This window comes from Triturus cristatus, chromosome 9 (assembly GCF_964204655.1).
Source record: "Triturus cristatus chromosome 9, aTriCri1.1, whole genome shotgun sequence".
NCBI lineage: Eukaryota > Metazoa > Chordata > Amphibia > Caudata > Salamandridae > Triturus > Triturus cristatus.
In genome coordinates this window covers 188,310,726-188,335,978 of record NC_140592.1, presented here as the reverse complement: position 1 = coordinate 188,335,978, position 25,253 = coordinate 188,310,726, and the positions used below count along the sequence as shown (strand labels likewise).

General features: G+C 45.0%; 1 protein-coding gene across 15 annotated transcripts in view; it reads right to left on the bottom strand.

Annotated features, from left to right (window-relative positions):
- The window catches only part of CADPS (calcium dependent secretion activator), a 1,625,151-nt gene that overhangs the window by 1,056,868 nt on the left and 543,030 nt on the right, over positions 1–25,253 (bottom strand). For all 15 annotated transcript variants that reach the window (XM_085624714.1, XM_085624723.1, XM_085624709.1 and 12 more), the window contains exon 5: positions 15,117–15,353. In XM_085624714.1, the coding sequence (XP_085480840.1) occupies positions 15,117–15,353 (237 nt within the window). The remainder of the gene's footprint in view (positions 1–15,116; positions 15,354–25,253) is intronic.

Genomic DNA, 25,253 nt, shown 5'->3' with positions numbered 1-25,253 from the left:
CGCTATCTCATGCCCCACTCTCGCTGTCCAAGCGTTCATAACATACATATGCAATGCCTGGAGTCCAGGGCCTGGAGCGGCTCTATAAATTTGGGGATAGTATTCTTGAAATTCTGCATTGATGTTTGTCTTAGTATATACCCGAGTCCCATCGGCTCCACCAAGATACAATATTTGCTTGCAACCGCAGGAGAGGTCAGCAAGCCAAGTTAATAAATGGCCTGACTTATCCTGTTTGCTGTGGGCCTTCATGGTATATTGTCAATAGACAAACACTCTCAGCCTTTCTAGGAGCTCCAGAAGTTTCTCCTTTGGCTCCAATATCTGCTGATGAGCAACAAGTCATGGGGGCTCTCCCTCTCTAATTGATCAAAGAGGCATACCTAACTGGATTGTGGTCAACAATTGCACCCCAATCCCTTCTGCCATTGCCAGACAATGGCCTCTGACCACTCACTACCTTAAATCCCTCCAATTCCAATAGAAAGCGAGGAAACTGTCTCCTTGTTCTCTGAAAAAAAAGTTTTGGATAACCTTTTCAAAAAGACTCGCAAAACACAGGGTTTTTAAGAATTTCTGTACACAGTTGCCAGGTGGGGATTGGTGGCTTGGGGTATCCCATTGGAGAGCGAGGAGAAACGGGTTATGGTCTGAGTGTATTTTGGCAAGGTATTCCATGTGAGGGACCTTTTGACTCAGTGAACCTCTGAAAAGAAGTACATCCAGCTGCAGGAAGAAGTGATGCATCCCTGAGTAATAGGCACATTCTCTGCATTGGGGATTATGCTCTCTTCAGACATCTACCAGTTCCCACTCCCCTCCCCAGTCCTGAAAGGCCCCTGCCACTGTGTATGTCAGTGAGGAGGGAAGGGGAGATGGAACATGTCTAAGGATGGGTCAGCAATGCAGGTAAAGTCTCCTCCCACCATCAAGGGATAAGGAAGAAGGGTTGAGAGGTCTGGTGTCAGTTACTTTAGAAATGTAGGCTGATCTAAGTTAGGAGCATACACGTTTATGAATGCCACATCCCTCTCTTCAAGTACAAAACCCTTCCAGGATCGAGGATCTCAAGTTATAGAGGAAATGGCACCCCTGATAGGATCCAAATAAGCACTCCGCAAGCAAAGGCAGAGTAAGTAGTAAAGTACACCCTCCCTTGTCACCTTTTCTGTAATGCCAGACCTTCCTAATTAGTAATGTGCATTTTCTGCAGCATAGCAACCTGCACCTCGAGTCACATAATGTAGGCCTGTACTTTATATTGCTTACTAGGGAAGTTAAAATCATGCACATTCCAGGTGAGTAACCTTATACTGAAGCAGGTTTCAGGCATCATACACAGTTTTGATCTTCCAAATCAGGGCCCAACCCCGCCCCTCCAACCACAGGCTAATCCCCAGCATACATTCATACTCAGAGAATGCACCAGGAATAACAAGTCGTATTAATCCAAAACCATATGAACGTTCCCCAACTGTACCCTCCAGGACGATCGCACCACAGTGCGTTGGCCAAACTATCCAACTCACAAAATACAATGGTGTGGCAACAGAGGCCAGCTGGGTGCCAGAAACCTGTGACACTGTTGAGGGGGCAGGGGGGGAGATAGCCCATAGATCCTCTCCCATGAAGATCCCAGACCCCAGGCAGAACATTAAAACATAGAAGCCACTTCTGTGTCCGAGTTTTACTTTTAACATATACAAAAATTAAACCTCAACCTGAAATAAGAAAGAATTAGCAAGCATATAAAAGCACATTTAGCTGTTGTTCATATAATTTCATCTGTAATGCCAGGTGTGATCTGAGGCAAAATAAGACTGGTATCTGTCCCAGAGGTATTGCTGGTGACCGAGCGCATGCCATCATCTGAGCTCACATGTTCCCTGGAGCCACTGTCATCTTGCACCAGTGTTGCCGGCACCGCCACTTCTCCCCTCCTGAGCCTGCTGTTGTGTGTGCCCCAGTCTGCCTCCCCACGTACAGCGTGAGTCCCTGCACCATCAAACCCTCCCAGTTGGTGGGTCTGGGTAAGAGTGGCCCTAAGTGCCGTATGTGTCCAGCCACTGCAAAGACTCCTCCGGTGTATTGAAAAAGACCATTTTCCCATTATGTTGGATGCGCAGCTTGGCAGGAAACAGTAGGGCATATTGGATTCCCAGTTATCTGAGCTTCCTCTTCACGGCCATAAAAGAAGTTCTCTGTTGCTGCACAGTAATTACGAAATCAGGGAAAATGGAGACTCTGGCATTGTCCACCATATACGCCCCAGCATTGCATGCTTATCGAAGTATAAGGTCTCGGTCCAGATAATATAATAGCCAGGCAACCACAGGGGGAGGGGATGCCCCCTGACCAGGGGATTTCACAGGCACCCTGTGTGACCTCTGGAAGGAGAAATGCTTAGACAGTCCCTCCGGTGCAACAACCTCCTTTAGCCAGTCCTCCAGATAAGTAAGCATCTATGAGCCCTCCACAAGCTCCAGTTGGCCAATCACTCTTATGTTATTCTTTCTAGCCCTGCCCTCCTGGTCCTCAATGCATGTTTCCAGAACCTTGATCCTCCCTGTCAATACATCTAGGCCGGTTGTAAGCCCCCTGGACATGGGGCCTAGTATCTCGAACTCCGCCTCAACCTGTTTAAGATGGTCAACCATTTTGCAGTAATCCTCCCGTAAAAAAGGCCTATGTCCACTAAAAAAAAGTCAATTTTGGACTCTAAGGCATCTCGTGTGGAGCCAATGATGGGCAGAATAGTGTCAAATTTGTCCTCTTATGTGGAAGGTGCTCTCTCTTTAGGGGTGGCACAGCTCATGTTACCTTCTCTGTGGCACTGGGTTCTCCTCATTGCTAGGTCTGCAGTAGGTGAGCTGGACTCAGAGGTGTAATACCCTGAGAAAAATGATGGGCGAGCACCGCTGGGGAGAAGAGGCACAAAAAGACCCTGCCACGGGCAAGGAGGAGGGCTTGCAGTGTCCTAAGGGGGCACCTAACACCTAATTCAGGTGGTAGGCAAGTCCCAGCATTATTGTTTGTTCCCCTGTGCATCAGGGATGAGATTCGTATATGCACCTGTAAGGGGGCAGGCCTTCATAATTTAAGGCAAGAAGTGGGGCGTAGCAGCAACACCAGGTGGGCCCTGACACTCACCTCTGTCTTCAAGCCCCCTCCATGATCAGCGGCAACCTCAAGGGCCTCCAGCAATCGACAGGCCGGTCCAAACCTTTTCTGGCCAATGGTGGAGGGGTGCATGGCATCACATGGGAAAAATATTAAGAAGGGCCCTGCATCTGCACCCACATCCAGCAAGTCTGGCTGGGCAGCTCTCAGAGTTCCAACAGTCGAGTCCACTCTGCCCGCAGACCCAGTCTCCTCAGGCCTCCGGCCGCCAGGATGCCTGCCCCTCAGCAGTCAGTGTGGACCCCAAATCGCCTGCACTGCGGCCCAAGCATCCCATCCATGTGGAAGTAAGCCATGCGTTGGGTCCCCGGCGGGCAAGTTGCAGCCACAGGAAGACGCAAATCCAGAACCCTATCTCATAGTCCCATGAGTGGCACCTCGAAGAAAACAAAGCCCATGTCGGACCCCGGAAGGGACCACCATGAACTGTGTTGCAGGGGTGAGCAGCCGCAAAGCTAGTCCCTAGCTTCAGTGCCACAGAAGTGGTGCCACTAGTGGAGGTATCAGTCCAAGCAGGCAGCCATCTTAAACTGTGTAGGTGCCCTCTGCCACCCTCGCTTCAAGCACTTGTTCGCTCCGAATTCTTCCCATTCCGGCAGCAGGGAGGTCCAATCAGGCAAAGCGGCACCTCTCGGGCTCTTGGACACTTTTGGGGTTCCAGGATAAGATGAACGTCCCAGGAGAGCGCACTAAGAGATGCGGCTATGCTCCATTGGTATTAGCTCTTCCCCCCCTCCCCGGGAAGGCTGTGTCTCTATACAAAACATTTTGTTCCTTGGCATTGACCAGATGAAGGTAGTGCCCATTGAGGAGCATACAGTTGGACTTTGGATGCCAAAAAAGAGTGTCCAAAACAAGGAAGAATTTAAAAAATACATTTACTAGGAGCCAGTGGAGTCTTCTAAGGTTAGGGAATAATATGGTCTCTATGTCTAGTAGCGGTTTAGAGGTGATATGCAGCATTTTAGACCAATCGCAGTTGTCTGATTGGTTTGTCAGATAAGAGACAAAATTTTCATATTAAAGATGAAATTGAATCAGAGTTCTGATCACAGGTGTACGATGTCTGGAGATGAAGGACAGCAGTGTATTTCTTAGTGATTAAATTGCTGAGGCAAGCACATAGTGAAATTCTATATGTGCACTTGTGTGGCTCAGGGCTGGCAAACCTCTTCTCCTCTCTGTAGAGTGTTTGAAGGTAGAGATCTAGGGACTTGTTTGATTTCTGACTGGCACTGTAGATCAGTGACATAAGTGTGTGCATGTTAGTGATTGAATTCTTGATGTAGAAAGTTCAATTAATGGATACACACTGAGGAATAAAGACGTGTATATGAATAATACCAAGCTCTGTGTGTGGCGTGATAATTTATTTGCATGTATCCGGGCTGGGGTAGGACGCTACAACTGATGACGAGATAGAGTATTACGTAAATCACATGGCCCGCAGAACCAAGAATGCTCTCCCCAACAGTTTGCCGTGGTCCAGCAAACTACTCATGCATGCCATGTGTGCCTCAGTTGAAGTGAAATTTGACAGTTGTCATGTGTGGAGTCAAAGCGCCACTCTAGCCAGTGCATAGCCTGTGAAGACGGTGGAGGCCTAAAGAAAGTTTGTTTATTATCAGCTAGAAATTTGCTGGTAAATATTATGCCAGAGGAAAAGTACAATGAAGTGACTCCAGTGCCCAGTTTAAGTCCGTCAAAAACCAAAGTGTGTATGTGGGCTGCTTCGATGCCACTGTAAAGTCAAGGTCCATTCATAGCAACTGTGAAGCATAAAAAGACAAAAGTACAAGCGCCAATTCATGTCTTGCCATGCAGTTCATCAAGTCCATGTTTACTCAGATTTAGTACTGGTGCTTTGTTGCATGGGGCTGACTTCTGTATACTGTAAAGTCAATGTCTATCATGAGATAGTGAATTAGTTTCCATCTTTGTTTCATGAATTAGGAAGACTGTAGACCAACTTCAAATAAATGAGGACATCTGTCCTGTTGCTCAAAAACATACTTGAATTGCATTTCATTTACAAGAAGCTGTTGAGAAACAACTTGGGATACTATTAAAGCACAACATAATTGTGCGATCCACTGGTTTGAAGCCATGGATATCACCCATAGTGTAAGTGCCAAAAAAGGATATTGGAGGAGCCATGCGTATCTGTGTGGATATGTGCCAAGCAAACAAGGCGATTGCAAGAGAACAAGATCTAGGTCCGCACGTTGGTGATATGATTACGCAGCTGAATGGAGCTAAAGTCTTTTCAAGGCTTGATTTGAATAAAGGGTATCACCATCTCAAACAGTGAGGGAACTGCAGGTACATTACTACCTTTTCGACTAATGTTGGTTTGTTTCGATATAAAAGGCTAAGTTTCAGAGTATCATCAGCTCCAGACATTTTACAAGATGTCATTCGTCTCATAATAGAGCCAGTCACAAATGCTTTCATTAACAGTGATGACATACTAGTTTTTGGGGCCACATGAAAGGAACATGATAAAGTTCTTGCACAAGTGTGTTGTATACTTGCTGATGCAGGTCTCACTTTAAATGCATCAAAGTATGAGTTTCATCAAACCAAACTCAAGTTCTTTGGTCATATCTTTTCTGATGGGGGAATGACTCCGGATCCAAATAAAGTACAGGCCTTGTCATCCACTCGTCCCCCACAAGATGTAACTATGTTGAGATCCTTCCTTGCAATGGACAGTTACTGTTCAAGTTATATACGTGACTTTGCCACTGTAATTGCCCCATTGAGAGACTTAAAGAAACAAAATGTTCCATTTCAATGGTCAAGTGAATGTGAACAAAGCTTCAAGAAAAGCAAGCATGCAATTGAGAACGCAACTGAGGTGGCATACTATGATTTAAAATTACAGACAAAAGTTGTTGTTGATGCAAGCACTGTGGGGTTGGGTACCATCCTTAACCGGAACACTGGACATCCCAATGCCCCAAGACACACTGTGGCTTATGCTAGCTGAAGTTTGTGAATGACAGAATGTGCCTGTTCACAACCTGAAAAAGAAAGCCATACTGTAGTGTGGGCTTGTGAGCATTTTCATGTGTTCCTATAGGGAAAGCATTTCACATTTGTCTCCGATCACCACGCATTGCTCACCATTTTCAGCAATCCTAAAGCCAAGATGCCTCCTCGCATTAAGAGGTGATGGTTGAGATTGCAGGATTTTGATTATATGATTTTGCATCATCTAGGAAAATTTCAAAACCCTGCTGACTTCTTCTCACATGTCATGGCACTACTTCTAAATTGGTTGATGCTTATGTTAACTTCATTGAGAATTCCAATAACCCTCCATCCATATCAGTAGAACAAATCATTGCTGTCATGACTACTGAGAGGGATTGGCTGATACTCAAAGACATTATTACACACCAATCATGGCAAAAAACTAATCAACCCGTTCATGTAGACTTTTAACACCAGAAATTCAAAACTGTGCAGGAAGAACTGTCAGTTACCCCAGAAGGCTTCATCTTATGAAGGTCAAGAATTGTCACACCAGAGAGTCTGAGGCAACAAACTATTGAACTAGTTAATGTGGGACACAGGGGAGTTGTTGCCACAAAATGAACTCTATGGGACCGAGTATGGTTTCCTTGTCTTGATGAAGAGTTGAAAAAGAGTTAAAGACATGACATTTATGCAGCTGTTTGCCATCCAAGATAACCCCACACCCGTTAAACATGTCTGATCTTTTAAGGCATGCATTGGAGAAGATTTCAATGGATTTCTTTGCATCCCTTGACAATGGACATCATCTACTAGTAATTGTTGATGAATATTCATGTTTCTCCTTGTGGAAGATCTGTCGTCAACTACCCAGTCTCTGAGAGATTAGAAAATATCTGTGCAACATAAGGCATACCTTCGAATTTGAAATCTGACAATGGCCCACCTTTCAATAGTCAAGAATTTAAAGAGTTTCTCGCTCATCTAAATGTCAAGCATCAGAAAGCACACAGCCGTGGCCACAAGTGAATGCTGTGGTCAAGAGATTTATGAGCACCCTCAAGAAGACTGTTCAGCACGCTACGCTGGAAAAGCTTGAACTCGAATCAGTCCTTCAGTCTGAGCCTCGTGCATACAGGTCAACTCCCCATCCTACCACAGGTGAAAGCCCTGCCATTGTAATGTTTGTGAAAACCATAGGCACCAAAGTGTCACAATGGACCAATGAGAGATCTATTGACATTGATAAAATTTGCACTACTGACTCCTCACACAAACGTCAAATGAAGACCTATGCGGATAGGCGCCTCTGTGCTCGGAGCTGTGTGTTCAACAGAGGAGACCAAGTGATCGTCAGGCAGAAACGGAAACGCAAGTCTAATGCTCCTTTTGATGCTGACCCACTGAGAGTTGTGACCAGTAAAGGACATGTGGTGACTGTTCACCATCCTGAAAAGTCCATCATGGGAGATTCTTTGCATTTCAAGCACCTGCTGTGACCTTCACCAACTCCAGATGTCAGGAGTGAGACCAGTCCACCTGAGCATCCAGAGAGCCCAATGACTATACCAATGTCTCTGTCACCAAAGCCAGTCATGGACATTTCTCCGGTATCTCATCAGCCTCAAATGATGAGATCTGGGTGATTTATTTCAGAACCAAAACAACTTATTGAAGAGTTGTAATGTATATATGTATTATTGGTACTTTTTATTTACCAAAGGGGGAGATGTAGGGTCTTGTGAGTTAGAGATAATGGGACTACTTTGGTTCCTGACGGACTCTGTGGAACAGTGACGTAAGTGCGTGGGTGTGGGTGATAGAATTATTGATGTAGAGAGATAAGTTATGGGTGACATTTTGAGGAATAAATACCTGTAATACAAAGCTCCGTGTGTGGGTTGAGCATTTGCATGTAGCCAGGCTGGGGTAGGATGCTGCCCTCATCTCATACCTATTTCTACCTGTTCATCTATCTTCCTCCATCCAGGCCAGCATTCTAACCAATGTATATTACTTAATGGACTAGAGTTTTCTCAAACTGAATCAAACAAAACCAACCTTCTCACCGCCTGTTATGAGTTTGACTACCTCCTGCCAGACAAACATTCTGTGTTAGTGTTAACACACTTTGTTGACTCCCACTCCCAACATTTGAATTTCCATAGGCAAGAATGTAAGGGAATTTAATCATGATCGATAAAACACTATTTATAGTCATGCTTCAAAGTATTGAGCTGGTCCTATAAGCTGCAAGTTCACAGTTCCTTGTCAGGTCAGAAAAAACATGTATTTATAGTTGGAGTAGCAGCCAGCAGGGCAGCAGTCTCTACATCAATGACCGGTGTGTTTTCACACATCGGCCGGCTAGATTCCCTGGTCTTTCAAAACTGCAGTATTTTAATCAGTGGCATGCATGTACTTCTCGAGGTGAATAAGTTGACTACTAAAATTGCTGTTGGACATGGAGTTCGCTACCAAGAAATAGTTAAACACATATTTGTAAGAGTTCAGAGAGGGAGCATATATTTTCAGGTTCTGTACAGACACAGCTCTAAAAGAGTTGTGAAAGGGCATGGAGCACCGATATAAAACTGCTGTCCATGGCACACTCCTTCATTCTGGCTTGAACACAATCTTTTACCGAAATACACTACAAAAATATAAAAATTAAAATATGCTTTGTATTCTGATATTTATACCAGCTGCCACAACACAAAAACCAGGCAGTGACTCAATCTAGAGCGCAATTATATTTGAGAAGGTTCTCGCATGAATGTATAAGGTGCAATGCTTTTGACTAGAACTTCCTATTTTAGTATGTTTCCAAAAACGGACTTTCTGGTGATCATGGAAAGGCAAGAACAATTTACATTATTTTCAAATTATTCTGAATTCCACCTAACAAAATGATTATTTTTAGTAGCGAACATATCAGAATGACACTTAAATGGCAAATGTGTGAGGCTAATTGAAGCTCAGTGAAATCCTGTCTTTAACACAGAACACTGATTACTTTAATCTGTGCTGCCACCACTGGAAATAGGAAAATTGCACCTTCAGTTGATATGAACACAGTCATCACTCAATTTCTTTAGGTCTCGCCTACACAACGCGCATGTGCTGCGAAGGCAAAAAGACCTTTTGCGATCGCTTTGGCTTTTCAGCCAAAGACGTGCACGCGTTCCATTGCCTTCAATGGCAACGCGTGCACGTGTGGCTATTCACTTGCGGGAGCGAGCGCCACCATATGGTAGCAATTATCGCTCCTGCAAGTGAAACGCACGCGCTTGTTTCCATCTTATCAATGGCAAGGAATTCTGTCATCTTTACGTCGGCTGTAATGTCCCAAATGTCCACGAGAGGGAGCAATAGCATTATAAAAACTCCTCAACACTCTTCGTTTCTGACATGAGGTCATGCTTATCGGATTTACAAGCTGTGTAATGATTCCGTTAAGACCATGTATGGTTCTGTCATACAACATTATAGTGGCCCTGGAAGGGAGGAGATAGTCCTCTGCGGAGAAGCACAACTGACACAGATATCCACAGTGAGACATGGGGTGGCTTACTGCTGGACATGGGGTGCCCACATGCTCTCAGAACCACCCAGCCCTTAGTATAATAAGGGAATCTTCACAGGTGCCCCCTGCCTTTGCCTCACTCTCCCCCACTCTCATTTTTAGTGCTGAGGTTTGTGGGGCAGGACTTGGAGGGGAGATTATCAGGAAGGATGGGGAGGGAGCTGAAGAGTCTGGCTGTAAACATGGAACTACCATCCTATCACCTCAGCCCGTGGCACCACCTCTAACATTATCCCATCTGGAGATGACAGTGCAATGCACTACTCCCACCACCGCCTCCAAACCAAGGGCTGTGCACCACATTTCAATCACCGACCACCCTGCCCTACCTCTAACATGGACCCTCAGCCTATCACAGTACCCGGGGTGCCTCAGAAATCAACCCCTCCACCAATCACAGCAACTGGACTGCCTCTTACATAACCCATTGACCTGCCACACGAGAACCCTGCGCTGTCTCAGATATCAACCCCACCACCAATCACAGCAACTGATCGGCCTGCCACAAAACGCACTACCACTGGTATTACCCCTACCCCAGCCATCGCAGGGCACTGTATAGCTTCATCACTCACTTCCATCACTGCTGCACTGCCTCTGACGTCACCACAGTACACCTATCACTGTAAGAGCTACAGCATCCACATCTATATTACTTCAGCGCTCCCTGCTACTTCGTGCATCACCCTTTACAACTTCCTGCACTAAACCATACATCACTCACCTATCAATGCATGCAGCACTGCCTCCAATGTCACCCGTCCACCAATCACAGCACCCTGTGGTACATGTAGCCTAACCCGTTTACCAATCACAGCCCACTGTGCTACCTCGAGCACTAGCCCTCCAACCATCATAACCTATACTGCATCCAACAACATCGGACTCCACCACTCAGAGCACATGCTCTTACCTCAGCCTGCACACGTTGCACGAGTTCTTACACCACCTTTCCTCCTATCACAGCAGCCTGCAGAAGCTCTGACATCTCCCTGTCAATCACAGCACTCCACAGTAATGCCCATGGTACCTCATGCATGCACATATTACAACACCTTGTCCTACTTCTATCAGTGTATTTATTGAGTGCTCCGCCCATACTGGATGCACACGGTTAAACAAAAATACACCATGTAGTAATAGCACGCAGTGGTAAACCTTCAGAGGCTGCGGACCTGCATTCTACCAGCTTTGCGAGAAGGGTGCAACAGAAGCAGCTTCCAGGAGCATTCAGTCAACAAATTGGGGTCTTCTAGGCTGCCTTAAATACTGAGAAAGAGGAAGCTATGTGTATCTCAGTTCGTGGCAGTTTCAGATTTATAGGGCATTTGTGAAGGTACTACATTGCGCAACAGAGTTGTCCTTTTACTTGATGCGGAGAAGGCTTTTCCCTCAAGTCTTTGCTGCTTCGAGCTTCGGTCGGTTTATGTGCCAGGTATTTTCCGGTATGCCCGTGCTTTGCCTTACAGCGAAAGACGGCATTCTGTGTTCCTTAAGAATCTATGGCAGGGCCACTGAAATTATTATTGTTTGCATAAGTATGCATTTGTCACATAATCCATCACCAGCTACATAATTTGCAGATTTTAACAAAAATGATTCTAGCTCAAACGGATCTGCCGTGCAAGGCCATTCACACAGCTTGACTGGTCACCTTTCAGTTGATCATTGCTTGATTTGGACTTTAAACCGGTACTAATGAAGTGAATATTTTGCACAGACATCTATGAAAGTGTCAAGATAATGAAGTAATCCTATCACAAAATGTACCACATTATTTTGTACTTTCAGGCTCAACAATTTAGTCAACACTGCTGTATAATTTGGTCTTCCCTGGCCGCATAATTGAAGTGGCCCAATGTCCCGGCTCTAAGCCTAGCCAATTTAGTGGAAAATGGATTGATATATTAATCTTTCCTATTTCCGAAAATGAGAGTGCAGGTCTACTTTCATACAGTTAGTTGGGTCTTACGGAGACCTATGAACAGACTTAAGCAGTAGGATGAAGACGACATTACAAGACGATTGCAGAGTTACACTGTCGGGTGAACCCATGACACTTGCTCTTACACTGAGCTGTACTGTGAGGGCAGTGATGGGGTGGGGCTGCTCCAGATGAAAGGATGATGTTTGAAGATGCTCACTGCTTGGGAGCGAATCATACGGAAAGTGGGTGGGTTGTTCCCGTTGAGGGTGCCATGCTCTAGCGGCCGACAATCTGAATCACAAGGCGGGGCAGATAAAGATAACCTATGTGAGGCAAGATGGGCAAGGGCGTGGACATTTTGAATTGTTAAAAGATTCTTTTTTTTTTAAATAGTGCTTAATACTCCATTTTGCCATTTCTAAGCGCTGTACAGAATGGCAATTACCTAAGTGCTGTACAGAACAACAGTTACTGCTACCTGTATTAAAGGTACTCATTTCATAGACCTACAGTTTCACTGATCTTGGTAGTATCTGACCTGCAGGTCCCACAGATGGCAGCAGCGCACGCTTAACTCACCGGAGCATCTTTGAGAAATCTGCAGATGCTCATGTGACCCCCACCAGCCTGTTTAGTGCCAATGGGTTACCTGTGAAGGTACCAGGGTTTGCGTGGGTCCCTGGAACACTTTTTCCAAGTAGGCTGACAGAATGGAACAGGCACAATGTCAGCCTATCAATGTGTGAGTCAGTCTGACAGTATGGGAGAGGCAATTTATCAGTTACACAGTAAAGAGGAGATAGCTTGTTATTTTCACAGTATGGTGGAGTCACAATCTCAGTCTGACAGCACGGGACAGTCAGTATAGCTGTCATACAGTATAGAGGAACCACAATATCAGTCTGACAGCATGGGAGAGTGAATATATCAGTCTGATAGCATGCGAGATGAAGTATGTCAGTCTTGCAGAATGTTAGAGTCAGTATGTGTCTAGAAGTATGAGAGAGCTGGGGTGCCACCCTGAAAGTACAAAGGTGTCAGTATGAGAGAGTAGGTCAGTCTGACAGTCGGTATGTCAGTCACCTGGTACAGCATTACTCAGCGCCAACACAGCATCACTCAGTGCCACAAATGCTTCTGACACTTTTTTATTATAACTTTTCTGCATGCTGCACAGTAGCCACACTTCTCTACAGCACAGCTTGAAGACATCGGCAAAGTCAATAGCTCTGTCTAAACACTTATAAGGCCCCACAGGCGAGACCTATTGGCTATGCCAATGCTTGTTTTACTACTGAGACTAACAATATTTCTCTAAAAATGAATTTACTATCTAAATCTCAATAAAATCAACTACTTAGAATCCAACCAGACAGATCCTGGGAGAGAGAAGATAGTCATACATCCTTCAAGGCATAGAAAGTTCCAATGGAATTATAGTCTGCTTGCTTTCGATACCGGTAAGTAGCAAGAAGATTTGGAAACAAACAGAGAGAGAGTGAGGCAAGCTAGCCACCTGTTTGGTATTAACATGAAGTTTACTTTTCAATTAAGTATATCCCAAAGCAAGAATTTTAATTGAAATATCCCTAGACAACCCAACCTAATTAATTTAGCTAAAAATATTAGATGATTTGGGGGAATATATTTCAGGACAGATACTGGTTGTCTTTCAATGTGATATACTAAAATCCATTTCCCTCTTTGCACTTTTAAAAATAAGGATTTGGACGTTTTAGACTGATTCACAAAAGTGCATTAGAGAGTGTATAAAAGAGTATTTATGAGGTATTACTTTCCATGAGTACTCCTGAGGTATTACTTTCCATAGTCATAAATGCTTTTGTAACAAGCCCCAAAGGGTGCTGTCAGCCTAACCACTGCATTGTTTCATGTATATTTTAACAACCGATATTGAATTCCAGTCCCTTGAGAGAGAATCCACATATTCCTAAATTCTTGTAATCACATAATATGTTCTAAAAAATCACAATTGTTTTCTCTTGGTTAGTGTTGCATAAATCTCTTGCTTTAATGCAAACAGACAGATTGGCTTAATGCCACTAACATGGTGTGCATGTGAAGAGTGCTATGTATTTTAAAATGAGAAACTGGTTCATGAAAAGGTCAGTTAAGGTAAAGTCAAAAAGATTAATTTTGCAAAATGTATGTGTGCTCATCACGCAAACGTATTTACTGTCACTACATTGAAGTATTTGAAGAGACGACTTTTCCTTGTAAAAATAAATATTGCCGTCCATCAATGTTCAGAAGGATATTTGCTTTAAGCTAACAGGGCTGCCTATCAATGTGCCCTGGAAACCTCATGTATATATGGATTACCACCAGGGATGTTAAATTGTGCTACAAGCTATACATTGAATAAATATTTGCAAGATAATATGTGTGGTGTGGTGATTATTTGTGACATTGAACTGGGTGATTGTGTGCAATTTGGTCCACATACATTCCAAACATTCACATACTGGGAAACCAGGTGCTTCCATGGTGTGTAGCCTCACAAAGAGTTGTGTGCATTCAAAATCAGAGGCCCCAACCAATATGGGGCTAAAATGCATGCCCTAACTGCAAAAAGTAAGCATCATGTCTGATGCATTACTGTAGACTTTATTGGTTTGTGTAAAATGGAATTATTGTATATGCCACAGAACAAAGAAAATATCCAGAAAACCTTCCTAAATAAGCACATTGTGAGATGGGAATGGAGAGTATTATATTATATATTACATCACTATCTGCTGAAGCGTTCTCTATATTAACTTTGTGTTATCACTAAAGATCCTCATACATATCCAGTCTTATATTAAGATCCTCATACTTATCCAGACTCATCTTAAGAACCTCAGACCTACACAGGTATTGTATGTTATTTGTGGAAAATATTCACGAAGAAAACACGTAGATGTAACAGTTCAAATTCAGCAAGATTGTGACTGAATTGGAAATTGTGAATCCTGTTTAAAAATATAATTTTATTCAACCATAAAATATACATGGAACAGGAAATGTATATCTAAAACCACTTTTAAGCTGATCTAATATCACTCTCACTGTTCAATGTGAGGCAGAAGGATTGTGAAATAATTAAAACCTTTTTTGATGTGAAAAGTGATGCGGCATTAGTGCTTTATAAATGAAGACTGTGTTTTTAATGCAGTGAAACCTGATAACCGAGATACAAAAACCATGCCTGTTAACAAAATCTAAATACTGGTGCTAGTTGCAAACTTTAAATAAAGAACATCTCACAGAAACACTATTTCAAGTAATATGCCAGCAACGAGTGTCCTACCATTATTACGAATTTAAGCTATAAGTGCAAAGCTTCTGACAAACTGTAAGTTAGGGCGTGAATGTTGCACCTATTTTGTTGAAACTGATCTCAACTTTGATTTGTTGCAGGAAGACAGAATCATTTACCTCTAGACTGAAAGACAGAACAACATCTGATTTTGAAAGTTGATTTTCATTTTCTTCTCCCATGTCGATAATCGAGGTGTTGTGGCTGCGTTTCATTTTTTGTAGTTTGAACTCAGAGCCGCCTTTTGACACAGGCATACTTTCTAGGTTGGCCATAAGAAGATTGACTGATGACTTAAGTTCTTCGATATACATGTTCTCCATTTCCTTTGATACAAATTTGGGAAATTTCCGTTCCTATAGGGAAAAAGACATTTTAAAACATTTAAACAGCATACAGATGTTTCGACAGGTGCTCACATAAGACATTCGTGCAGGTAATGGCTTTAAAATATTATTTTAAGGTCACTTTTTGGAATATAAGAGGTGCAAAACTCACTTTTTGTAAAATGAGAGGTCCAATACTACTACTCAGAAACCCAAAAACAAGAGATAGAATTAAAGAATATAATACTGAAAATAGTTGAATATAAGCAACAATATCATAAGAAAATGCTTTTGGCTCTCCTCAAGTGTAGGACAGACCACAGGTTTTTTTTCAAAGTGTGTTTATTGGTTTTACAGGGCAGTTAACCTTTCACTCAGTATACAAATTCACATTCGGTTTATGTAGGCCCACCTGAAGTTTATGGAAGTCCGTGTTACAGCTCAGTTGTTCCGTTGGGTCCCCTGGCCAGGGGTCTCATTGACGTTCAATCAGTGAGTGTAGAGAGCTGGTTGGACAAACTTGCGTTCATACCAGGCTTTGCAAGAGACATTATTCATGTAAACTTATTAAAAGATAAAAAGCAAGAAAAGGCTAAAGTAGATCTCTTGCCTCCTGACCAATGGCCAGTTGCGCAGTTTATATGAGCGTGCACTGTAATATATGTGTTCTGACCTTCCCCCTTTATCCCGCAGTTCAATTGACGTTCATGTCTCCCATGCTCCTAGGGGAAAGTGATATTAGCCTGTGCTGTTCTATCCACATGAGGATTAGCTGGCCCTTTCAGAAGTCTTATTTTATCCATGGTTTCTGTAAATCCGGCGACAAGGTCATCCCAAAGGTCTGCGATAGGGTATTTGCACTGCACAATTGTTCCTCGGCATGCAAGCTGTGCCCTCTGCTGCCACTCACTTCTGAGCTACTTCTTTCCACCTGCTACAGCGAGGGCCCTCTGGTGATGTCCAGTACCTTGCTATAGCTTGCTTAGTGAGCACTAAGGCTAAAGAAAAAATCTGGGGTCTACCCAACCATGTTTTAGTTGTGGGCCCAGCCCCAAACAGCATAATTCAGGGGTGCGAAGGCTCAGCCCACCCACCGCTTTTCCCAGTTAGGAGGTGAGCTCCTGCCTGACGTTCATAAGTACCGGGCATGCCCACGTGATCTGTAGAATGTCTGCATCCCTTAAAGCACATCTTGGGCAGCTTTTGTCGTCAGTGGCAGCAATAACATTTAATCTGTGAGGTGTAAGATATGTGGTGTGGAGATAGTTGAATTGTGTGTTATTGAAGCTGGTAATTGTAGACACTTATCGGGCGATTACGATCTCGTTAGAACATCATTTCTTCCGACTTGGAATAGGAATGCTTTCTGTATGAATCGCACTCCAAGAGTCCCTCCAACTGAGTACTATGTGTCCATATGTGTACAGACTTGGTTCGGTTGGACTCCCATTGAATTTATTGGTAGCCTGGGTTCCCAACTTGAACACAGGCTCCCATTGAAAAAAGGGGTGGGTGGGGAAAATCGTGCACCCTGTGGCGGGCACCCCATGGTGCCCGCCACACTGCACATGCATGGAAAGGGGGGACCCGCATTTGCCTCGCTACGCAGCAGACCCTACCTGGTTCCTGGCTCAGGGGCAGACCTTTGCTCACCTTTAGAACTGGCGCTGGTAGTCACCCTCGCCGCCTCCCGTTGCTCTGAGGCCGCAGTAGAGGTGGACTACAGCCCCCATCAGCCATCCACAGACCCGCCCACATCCGGCGGAAAGCGCGCCCGGAGGCGCTACTTGAATCCAGGCTCCCCCGGTGGAGCGGGGGGACAGAATCTGAATCGCAGCCCGCATTTGCCTCGCTACGCAGCAGACCCTACCTGGTTCCTGGCTCAGGGGCAGACCTTTGCTCACCTTTACAACTGGCGCTGGTAGTCACCCTCGCCGCCTCCCGTTGCTCTGAGGCCGCAGTAGAGGTGGACTACAGCCCCCATCAGCCATCCACAGACCCGCCCACATCCGGCGGAAAGCGCGCCCGGAGGCGCTACTTGAATCCAGGCTCCCCCGGTGGAGCGGGGGGACAGAACCTGAATCGCAGCCCGCATTTGCCTCGCTACGCAGCAGACCCTACCTGGTTCCTGGCTCAGGGGCAGACCTTTGCTCACCTTTAGAACTGGCGCTGGTAGTCACCCTCGCCGCCTCCCGTTGCTCTGAGGCCGCAGTAGAGGTGGACTACAGCCCCCATCAGCCATCCACAGACCCGCCCACATCCGGCGGAAAGCGTGCCCGGAGGCGCTACTTGAATCCAGGCTCCCCCGGTGGAGCGGGGGGACAGAACCTGAATCGCAGCCCGCATTTGCCTCGCTACGCAGCAGACCCTACCTGGTTCCTGGCTCAGGGGCAGACCTTTGCTCACCTTTACAACTGGCGCTGGTAGTCACCCTCGCCGCCTCCCGTTGCTCTGAGGCCGCAGTAGAGGTGGACTACAGCCCCCATCAGCCATCCACAGACCCGCCCACATCCGGCGGAAAGCGCGCCCGGAGGCGCTACTTGAATCCAGGCTCCCCCGGTGGAGCGGGGGGACAGAACCTGAATCGCAGCCCGCATTTGCCTCGCTACGCAGTAGACCCTACCTGGTTCCTGGCTCAGGGGCAGACCTTTGCTCACCTTTAGAACTGGCGCTGGTAGTCACCCTCGCCGCCTCCCGTTGCTCTGAGGCCGCAGTAGAGGTGGACTACAGCCCCCATCAGCCATCCACAGACCCGCCCACATCCGGCGGAAAGCGCGCCCGGAGGCGCTACTTGAATCCAGGCTCCCCCCGCGTCGCGGGACGCGCGCGGGCGGAGCCGGGCTGAGCCCGGGCAGAGGGCGGGCCGTCTGTGGCCGTCAGAGGCCAAAGGAGGCCGGGCCGGGCCACCTTCCTAACATTTATCCTCCACCTATTGACACTCCTTGAGGAACTAATTTGGTTTCTTGTCTATTCGAAGATGACCCTAAGATCTGGAAAAAAGAGGCAAGTCCAGGTCTCTACTTCTAATGGTACTTTTACCGGTACTATTGACCAGTTTTTTAAACGCTCTACTGCAATATTGGAGAAAGAAATTGCTATTGTTGAAAAACGCTTATCATTAGATATTATCACAGGTAAACGATCCTCTCTTGGGAAAATTAATGAGGCAGTTTCCCCTATTTCGCTTTCCTTTGTAGATACTGTTAGCAATGCTGATAATATTGATCCAGTGCTTGTAACTGCCCCCGAGACCCAAACTGTGAAGTTGGTGGTGGAGGGTCAAGATAGCTCATTTATTACTGCTCGTGATAACATACTAAACAGCGGGACTACCATCCTGTTAGACCAGTCTAGAGAGAAATCAGGTCTCTCGGACTCACCTAATTTAAACTTTAGTAAAGAGCAAGTGATCTCCCCCCCTATGTTACATCTTTCACCCCCACACAATCCTGGGAAACGTAAACGGCTAGATCTTCCCGACCTAGACAAATACAATGAGGGGGTGGGAAGCACTATTGACCCTCCTATTCGGTTGCCTAATACTAACAAGGCGGGTCAATATGAAGATCATAATACCACCGTTAATATTGCAGAAGGCATATTCCTGGCCAAGATAGAGTTATTAATGAAATCCTTGCTCTTACCACTATTAGAAAGGACAAGACTACTGAATGTAAAAATGGATTCCTTGGATAGGTTGCTTAAAGAGAATATAGCATCTGTAAATAGATCGCTAACTAGTTTAATCCCCAAAGGCGTGCCCCCCACTGCCCCATCACCATTGAAATCCAATCTGGAGAATAAAAAAGTAGGGGTGTCAAGTTTAAAAGCGGGACCCATTATGTCAAAAGCCACGCAGCCAACATCTGTATCGGCCCCCAAGAAAACAGTTACCTCGGGGGTCATACCTAGACAGAAGGCCGATAAACAACCCCAGGCCAAGAAAACACCTAGCAGTCATGATCAAACCCTCCGACCATATTTTAAACCAATCCCGAGGAAACACTGTGTTAATCTCCCTCCGGAGTCACAGCCTTATACCATCATCTTAACTGGCGTGGCCCCTTTAGTCGAAGGTAAAAGAGAAACACACATGGACCTCCATAATAAGGTAACATTTTGGCTTAACAAAAATCGCCCGCTCCCACCCAATACATATTCTGAAATTCTTAATGTAAGAAGGGTGGACTGGATAGGTTATGGTAAAAAAGATCTCGAGGGAGACTGTGTGGTGATAAATTTTAGAGAACCATGGGTGGCCAATTTTATCAGTAGGGAACCTAGATTTGGAAGAGCTGGGGATGTGCAAACTTTGTTGCTGAATTATTTCTATCACGCTCTATGTACAAGCGGTCCTCAAACGCCATCCCTACACTCTAGAAATGTCAGGCCAAGAGGGAGATTCCACCCTGATACTCCAGCCCATCCTTTGTTTTATCCGCAACTCACAAACCGGTTTGCTCCGCTATCCGGCTTGGAAGGTGTGGATTGACTTGACAATTCACTGTCGACTCCAGGGCTGAGTGAAGTCGTATTGAGTGCTCTTAACTGTATTTCTTCTTCTAGGGCTGAGATTGTAACAGGGGAGAGTGATAATTCACAAGGGGAGGTAGATGGGGTAACACTTCCTAATCCCATATATAGTCCTCTGGTTCCAGTGGAGACTATGATTCCATCTAATAACTTGCAGAAAGATGCAAGTAATATTCTCTCAGTCCTGTCATGGAACATAGCGGGACTAACAGGGAAAATGTCTGAAGATGACTGGGGCTTTTTTGTGGATTCTTTTGATGTTATTATGTTTCAGGAAAGCTGGTCTACCGCTGCCACCTTTCGGGTTGGCTATCTTAACTATTACAAACCAGCCTGTAAAGGACCAAAAGGCCGTCCCACAGGTGGTCTGGTCATTTGGATCAGGCAATCTCTAGCTTTTACAATTAAAGATATTCCTACATTAAGTAGTGATATTCTTGCTTTGAAATTGTCTGGTAAAAATAAAGAGGTTTTTTCACTGATCAATATATATGCAAGAGGGCAACCTGGTGGGAAGCCTATGAGAGCAGTCAGTGATCTAGACTGCTTACTAGGCAACATTTCCAGCGATATTTGTATAATGGTGGCAGGTGATTTTAACTGTTCTTTTGAACCCTTTCCCAATCTCGACAACGAAGGATATGGGGAATCTGACCAAATCTGGAATATTCCACCATTATCCATCCCTCCTATTAAAAAGGTTACCGAGGCCGCAATGCAGTGGTTAGGCCTCTGTCTTGAATGGGATCTGCGTGCAGCTAATGGTAGAACCAAATCTGATTTGATGGGAAAGGTCACATTTGACAATTCCAGGCACTCGAGTCGTATTGACTACTTCCTAATAAAGATAGAATTTTGGAAACTCCTAAAGGATATGGAAGTAGTGCAAAGATCTGAAAGTGACCATAACCCTCTGGCAATTACATTATTACTAAATGAGGGCCACAGAATGGATTTTGCATCCACCGCCGTTACAGCCGAGGCGGTTCTATCAAATGATTGCAGAAGGGTCCGCTGGACTAGGCTTGTAGACAACCCTACCGTGTTAGAAAAGATTGCGGTGGAAGTCTCAGTAGCCACCAATCTGATGGTAACAATACTCAATGAAGACACCTCCCTGGAAGAAATAGGGTTGATCCACGAGTCTTTATTCAATAAGATAAAAGCTTTTTTTAATGAACCCACTAAAGGTAGAAATAATGGTCTACAATCCACCAAGAATAAATGGTATGATAAATCTTGTCGTTTTGCCCATAGCACCTTAATAGCTGCTATTAAATCTAAGTCGGCCAATGATATTAGGTTAGCTAGGGTTAACTACAAGAAAGTACTCAAAGAGGCAAAAACCAACTGGGATGAACAGCGCTGGTTAGATTTATACCAAGCAAGCATTTCATCTAACCAACAAAAATTTTGGGAGGCTGTGAGATGGGGCGGGACTGGGGACTCGAAAGTACCTGCAAACCACGTGTCTGCAGAACAATGGGTCAAACATTACGCTACGCAGTTTAGCAACACGGTACGGATCTCCCTCCCCTGGGAAGATGCCAGTGTGCAGACTGCGGTGCCTTTATTTGACCATATTGTCTTTACAGAATTAGATACCGTAGCTGCTCTTAAACAAGTCCAGAACGGTAAGGCCCCCGGTATGGACTGCGTCCCTGCGGACCTTTTTTAGTATGATCAGGTGCATTGGGTTCCGTATATAACCACCCTAGCTAATGCGATAGCTAGAGGGATGCGGATTCCATATTCATGGAAAGGGGCAGAGATCCTGCCCGTGTTTAAAAAAGGGGACAAAACTAATGCAGGAAACTACCGTCCAATTAGTCTTATTGATGCCCTTCAAAAGGTAGTGGCCAGAATGCTCTTAGGAAAAATCGACACTTGGATGACTGATGTTGACATTATCTCCCCAGTACAAGCTGGTTTTAGGGCTTACATCAGCACTGTGGACCAGATACTAAGATTTGCCATGATCTATTGGAAAACTGTGTTCCTGAGAGGTGGCATGATATACGCTGCATTTGTGGACCTCAAATCAGCGTTTGATTTGGTCCCCAGAGGAAAGATGTGGGCTGCATTGAGAAAGATGGGTGTTCCTTCTGCGCTCCTAGAACTTACCATCAGGATGCATGAGGGAAACTTTGCAGAGTTAGGTGGGGTCGCCAGGGCCAGGTCACAGAAACCTTCCCTGTGACTCGTGGGGTGAGACAGGGCTGTGTCCTGGCCCCTACCCTTTTTATACTTTTTATTAATCAAGTGGTTAAGTTTCTCTCAGAAATTCCTACTGATGCCCCATCTCTGGGTGGGAGTAAATTCCCCCTTTTAATATTTGCGGATGATACGCTTATATTGGCCAAAACCCAGAAGGGTCTGCAGGTAGCTATGGATAAATTTGTGGATTTCTGCAAAGAGAACGATCTAGAAATTAACATTACCAAAACCAAGTTTATGGTCTTCACGAAGAAAAAGCCACAGAGGGGCAATGTCATGATGAATGGGTCACGCGTGGAACAGGTTGAAGTTATGACCTATCTCGGTGTTACAATGGACTATAGATTACGCTGGAAAGAGCAAATAGCAGCGCTTAGCTTGAAACTAATGCGCTTGTCCGGCTGTCTGGTGAAGGAGCAGCGAAGTTCTTTGACCAAAAGGGTGTTGCCCGCCCTCAAAATATACAGTGCAAAAATTAGTTCTGCTATATTATATGGGGCGGATATTTGGGGTTGTGTAGACCTGGCTGACCTTGACAGGATACAAAACAAATTCCTACGAAATTTAGTTAGTCTTCCGCCATCAACACCAGCTCTACCACTTTTGATGGACATGGGGCTCCACTCATTTAAACATCAAGCACAGTATAGGTTGGTGGCGTTATGGCGACAAATTTGGTCTACACCGGAACTTGCCATGTACGCCCAAGAGCTTCAGGATGTTAGATCACAACAAGGGGCAGGCGAAATCCCTTGGTTCAAGTCAATCAGAAACACTCTTTCTGGAATGGGCCTTCCCCAGTTGTGGTCTGAGCCGGGCTCTCACATCTTTCCCTCTAAAAAAGATTTCAAATCTCTTTTTTGGTCTATGGTCAAGGATGAATACGTTGCTCTCTCAGAGAAATCGAACCTGACTGGTTTGTTTCTGCAACATAAAATAGTCCCCTACACCGAGTGTTTTTGGGATATAATTGTTAAAACCATAGATAGGAAACTTTACTTTCAGTTCCGTTTAGGTACATTGCCATTACGGGCCTTTACCAGTGGCTGGCAGAAGCCGGTGACCCCATTTTGTCCATGTTGCATTAACCATAAAGAAACAGTAGGTCATTTCTTGTTTGTTTGCAATGCCTATCATGAACCTCGACATAAGTGGCTAAAACCCATATGCAATAGATTAAAGACCCGGTCAAGCAGGGAAGCCCTACTCATCTTGAGAACTAATACCTCTGAATGTCTTTCAATCGGAATGGCCAAATTCCTAGGATGGGCTTGGTTATTAAGGTCTAGGATAGTTTATAATACACCGCCATGATCAACCTATTTAGTATGTTACCTTTCAAGATTGTGTCTTTGACCAGTATTGATGCTGTATCTTTTTAACTGAATTTGTATAATAACAATCTTCTTTCATCGTCTTTATGAATTCATTTGATTTATTTGAGGTTTTAACTAGGTTTCAATTAATTTTTAAATTGTATATAATGCTATTGACTATGTAATATTGCTTTTTATCGTATGTTTGTAAATACTTTGTCTTTTATGAAGAATATTCTAAATAAAGACGTTAAAAACTGAAAACTGATATTAGCCTGTGCTGTTCTATCCACATGAGGATTAGCTGGCCCTTTCAGAAGTCTTATTTTATCCATGGTTTCTGTAAATCCGGCGACAAGGTCATCCCAAAGGTCTGCGATAGGGTATTTGCACTGCACAATTGTTCCTCGGCATGCAAGCTGTGCCCTCTGCTGCCACTCACTTCTGAGCTACTTCTTTCCACCTGCTACAGCGAGGGCCCTCTGGTGATGTCCAGTACCTTGCTATAGCTTGCTTAGTGAGCACTAAGGCTAAAGAAAAAATCTGGGGTCTACCCAACCATGTTTTAGTTGTGGGCCCAGCCCCAAACAGCATAATTCAGGGGTGCGAAGGCTCAGCCCACCCACCGCTTTTCCCAGTTAGGAGGTGAGCTCCTGCCTGACGTTCATAAGTACCGGGCATGCCCACGTGATCTGTAGAATGTCTGCATCCCTTAAAGCACATCTTGGGCAGCTTTTGTCGTCAGTGGCAGCAATAACATTTAATCTGTGAGGTGTAAGATATGTGGTGTGGAGATAGTTGAATTGTGTGTTATTGAAGCTGGTAATTGTAGACACTTATCGGGCGATTACGATCTCGTTAGAACATCATTTCTTCCGACTTGGAATAGGAATGCTTTCTGTATGAATCGCACTCCAAGAGTCCCTCCAACTGAGTACTATGTGTCCATATGTGTACAGACTTGGTTCGGTTGGACTCCCATTGAATTTATTGGTAGCCTGGGTTCCCAACTTGAACACAGGCTCCCATTGAAAAAAGGGGTGGGTGGGGAAAATCGTGCACCCTGTGGCGGGCACCCCATGGTGCCCGCCACACTGCACATGCATGGAAAGGGGGGACCCATGGGTACCCCCCTGCAACCGATTCGGAGTGCCCCAGGTGAAGAGGGGCCTGCTACGGCCTCCGAAGTCTGATTCCCACAGCTGTTTTGTCTCATCAAAACCGAGTCACTATGGCTGTCAGAATTGGTCATCGTACTTGTTCATTCGGAAACCGTCCTCATTGCGCTGCACGAATCTGCTCCGAATGAGTCAGACTGACTGCCTCTCGTTCAGAACTGATTTGGTCAGCGCGGATGGCTTCCTCGCATTGTACTTGGTCATTCAGGAGGGGGACAATTCATTCATAAATACAGGCTCCGAATCGGATTTGCTTTTTCCAAATGCCGTTTGGAGCCCTTCCTAACGAAATTGTAAACGGGCACTTAGTGGGATGCTCATTGGTTATTCTGTAAGACTCTCCCCACTGGATCTCCCCAGTAGGTACTCAGCTCTGTCAGGCCGACAGATCCATAGATAAGAAGGACCTGCAGAGCCAGGTCATAATTCTGCACCCTCATCCAAAGGTGAGCAATGTTTGTAAAATTTCATGCTGCGGTTGCTCAGTCTGACCTTCTTTCCATAGGGCTCCTAGGTAGCATTGCAGGGCAGCATATGCCAGGAATTGTGAGTTAAGTAACACGTCCTCACTGACAATATTCTCAAACTCCTGAAGCAGCCCATTCTGGTAATAGTCACTCACGGTCTACGTTTCTGCCTTTGTCCATGTCTTCAGTCTTCTAGCTGTAAAGTGCCCCTCTTGTGCT